This window comes from Solanum pennellii, chromosome 11, assembly GCF_001406875.1.
Source record: "Solanum pennellii chromosome 11, SPENNV200".
NCBI lineage: Eukaryota > Viridiplantae > Streptophyta > Magnoliopsida > Solanales > Solanaceae > Solanum > Solanum pennellii.
In genome coordinates, this window is record NC_028647.1 from 41,119,929 (window position 1) to 41,123,296 (window position 3,368).

General features: G+C 35.7%; 1 protein-coding gene across 2 annotated transcripts in view; it reads right to left on the minus strand.

Moving 5' to 3' along the window:
- Positions 1-1,268: 1,268 nt before the first annotated feature.
- The window catches only part of LOC107004589 (bifunctional aspartokinase/homoserine dehydrogenase, chloroplastic-like), a 30,574-nt gene continuing 28,474 nt past the window's right edge, over positions 1,269-3,368 (minus strand). For both annotated transcript variants that reach the window (XM_015202846.2, XM_015202845.2), the window contains exon 18: positions 1,269-1,877. In XM_015202846.2, coding sequence (XP_015058332.1) covers positions 1,632-1,877 — 246 coding nt within the window. In that variant the 3' untranslated portion in view covers positions 1,269-1,631. The remainder of the gene's footprint in view (positions 1,878-3,368) is intronic.

Genomic DNA, 3,368 nt, shown 5'->3' on the forward strand with positions numbered 1-3,368 from the left:
AGAAAATTCAATATTAAACTAACCTTCATTAGGAACATGAAAGTAGAAAATTTCATAATAAACTAAAACAAAAATCAGAAATCATTCAAGAATTGAAATCAAAATTGACAACAGATCTGCATTCAATAGAGACAGAATCAGGGGAAAAGGGATTCGAGAAACTAAAAACTTATTAGGAAGAAAAGCGAGATTTTACCAGGAAAAGGGATTTGAGAAATAAGAACACCAAAATCTTAAAAATCAAAACAAAAGAATGAGAAGATAAAGAAAACTAAAAACTTATTAATAAGAAAAGCAGAGATTTTAATAGATACAGATTGAGAGCTCCAATCTCATAAGCTGAAGCAATATCAATTGCTCACAGGTGGAATTAAAAGGGCCTTTAGGTATTAATACCCAATCAAACTGGGCCACAAAGGGCCAAAAATTATGAGGCCTTTGGTACAATTTGAAATGTTTTGGTACAACTTGTTAGTGCTCTGTTAGTCCAACCCAACTCCCACTTCTAAATAAGATAATTAGTGGCAAGAACAATAACACAAAAAAATAATTTTTTAAATGAATAATACACACAAACAGTACTATTAACTTGTTAAAATGATTGAAAATTACCAGTTAAGAAGTAATTTCCAAAGTTTTAGACCTTTTCAAATCACATGTTAAATTAAAATTTGAGATTCTTCCTTCTCAAATTTTTCAAATAAGAAATCAAAATTTTCAAATAAGAAATTTTCGATAAGCTGCAACAACAATAAAAAACAAAAAGAAGAAGAAGAGGAAGAAGAGCTAGTGTTGAAGATTAGAAGAAAAAAAAACGTGAAAAGAGCGGGTGTTGGAAGAGAACAAAAAAAATTGATTTGAGGATCTTCCTACTTAAAAATTTAGGATTTTAATTCAATTGGGTGAAAGTGTGAATAAAAACTTAAGGGTCTATTTAACTATTTTTAAAAATTAATTAAAAATCTGTCACCTACACTATAATTAAAACTAGTATGACTCTCTTTAAATTTTAAAACTTTTTTATCACCTATAATCCATCCCCTGGTTGTTCAATGTTATGTCCGTTTGCGTTTGAAAACAGTGATCATTAATATACCTTGTTGTCTAGTCCTAATGACATTTCTTCCATTATACTCTCTAAATTACATTCAAACGTGAATAACGACTGGAACATAGAAAAACTGGGTGTCTGGTGTATGCAAGTTGGACGGGGTAGCCAATACACAAACATCATTTGACTCTTTATCTGTTGTGGAAAAAACTCTTCATTGAATTTGGAACTCCATATGGGAGATGATAATTAAAGGAAATGAAATCCATCTTCTACACTGAGAATAACATTTATTGCCTCAAAATACATAACCAATCCACTTCACTAACAAGGAAGTGCCCCTAACAAGATATGTGCATCTTGGTCAATTCATAAATGAGCAAGTTACAATTACTTCTATAGAAGAAGAGAAGAGCCTAGTCAACATAGTCACAGAGTGAGCCACGCTTTAGCTGAAGCTCCAAACACCATTCATGTGAAACATTACAGAGGCAGAAGAATAAATGATGGTTACTCAGAAATGCAGAAGTAAAATTGATGATACTCGGAAAGGCAGAATGAGTGGATCGCAGTAAATGACTTATGATGGAGCGCCAAGATATGATGCAAGCCGTAAAATGTCAGAGAATACTCCACCAGCTGTCACTTCAGCACCAGCACCAGGACCACGCACTATTAGAGGTTGCTTCGCATATCTTTCAGTTGTGAATGCAATTATGTTATCTGATCCAGAGAGTTGTGCAAATGGATGCTCTTTGCTGTATTTTTGCAGCTCAACAGTTCCTTTTCCACTGACAACATCTACGACTCCAACATATCTCAAAACCTACATAACACATCATTTTTTCATATAAAAATAGCACATATTCAAAAAAGCAGATCATATAACACATGCAATGTGACCCTCCAACAAATGGCAACAATATCGAGACGGAAAATATTTTGTCATGCTTGTTCAGATGTGCTGCTTCTAAAATAGATTGAACCACACAAAGATGATGCTTGTGACCTAAACAACCATTACATTAGAGATAAACAATTTCTAAGATCACGAGGCATCTTCCAGCAAAACTTCTCTCACTCAGTTTTTGCCTCAAAAGATGGAATAAAATCAGTAGTCAATTGATGAAGAACAGCTCTACATTCTATGAATAATCTGGTAATTCTTTGATTAGAATGCAAAATGAATTCCTACTGTTTTCCATCTTATTAAATGTTTGTTTTACTCCCTCTATCCTAAATTTAACTTCCACGCTCAACATAGTACAGGTATTAAAATGGCATGGGAAAAGGTGTATTTTCCAAAGTCAGAAAATCATCGTCAGAATTTTCAAGAGCATAGATAAAAAGTTTGAATATGAAGTGTCAAATGAGTCCCATGTAAAGTTTCTATATGCTAAGCAGCTTGAGGTGGATCCTCCTTTTATTGAGAAGGCATCAGCTGCAATGTTTTCTTTCCCTTTTTTTATAAGCAATGGCATAGTCATAGCCAAGCAATTTCAGTTTTTACCAACCATTTCTGTTGGGTAGGTGTTATTATCCTCTACTACCATAGGAATTTAAGGTTGTAATGGTCTGTTTTGATAATAAAGCGCCTCCCCAACAAATAAGGTTCCGCTTCTGTACTGCAGTAACTAATGCCAACATCTCCCTTTCATAGATTGACAGGATAGGATCTGACCACAATCCAATCATGCTATCTTGTGGAGAGTTGAACTTCAAGAAATAATATCAAATTTGAAAGTTGGAGGCCGAGGGTACAAGGGTTCAAAGAAAAGGTAAGCCAGTGGTGGGGAGCTTTTGTTGTTAAGGGGAGGCCCTGACTATATTTTAGCTGAGAAACTGAAGATGCTAAAAGAAAAGTTAAAAGAGTAGAATGGAAATAACAGGGGCAATTGGAAACAAAGAAAGGTTGACATTTCAAACCAGCTGGCAGCCTTGACAACAATCTAAGAACAAAGAGCTCTCACTGATGATGAGGCATTGCAAGAATCAAACTTGGTTATAGTGTTTCAAGAAGTTGCAAGAAATGAGGAGATAGATTGGAGACTGTAACGACCTGTTTAGTCGTTTGGAGCAGCAGAGTTTATTTCTAGAAATCACGGTCTGGGTCGACGGATCCCACGACGGACCGTCATGGGCACGACGGACCGTCGAGGGGGTCTCGTTCCAAAACACTTAGAATTTAGAAATTTGGGTACTGAGATCGACTCTCTGAACTTCGCGACGAAATGGCAGGACGGACCGTCGCAGACATGACGGGCCGTCACAGACTCTTTAATGAATTGAGTCTCTGAACTTTGTGACGGAAGCAGCA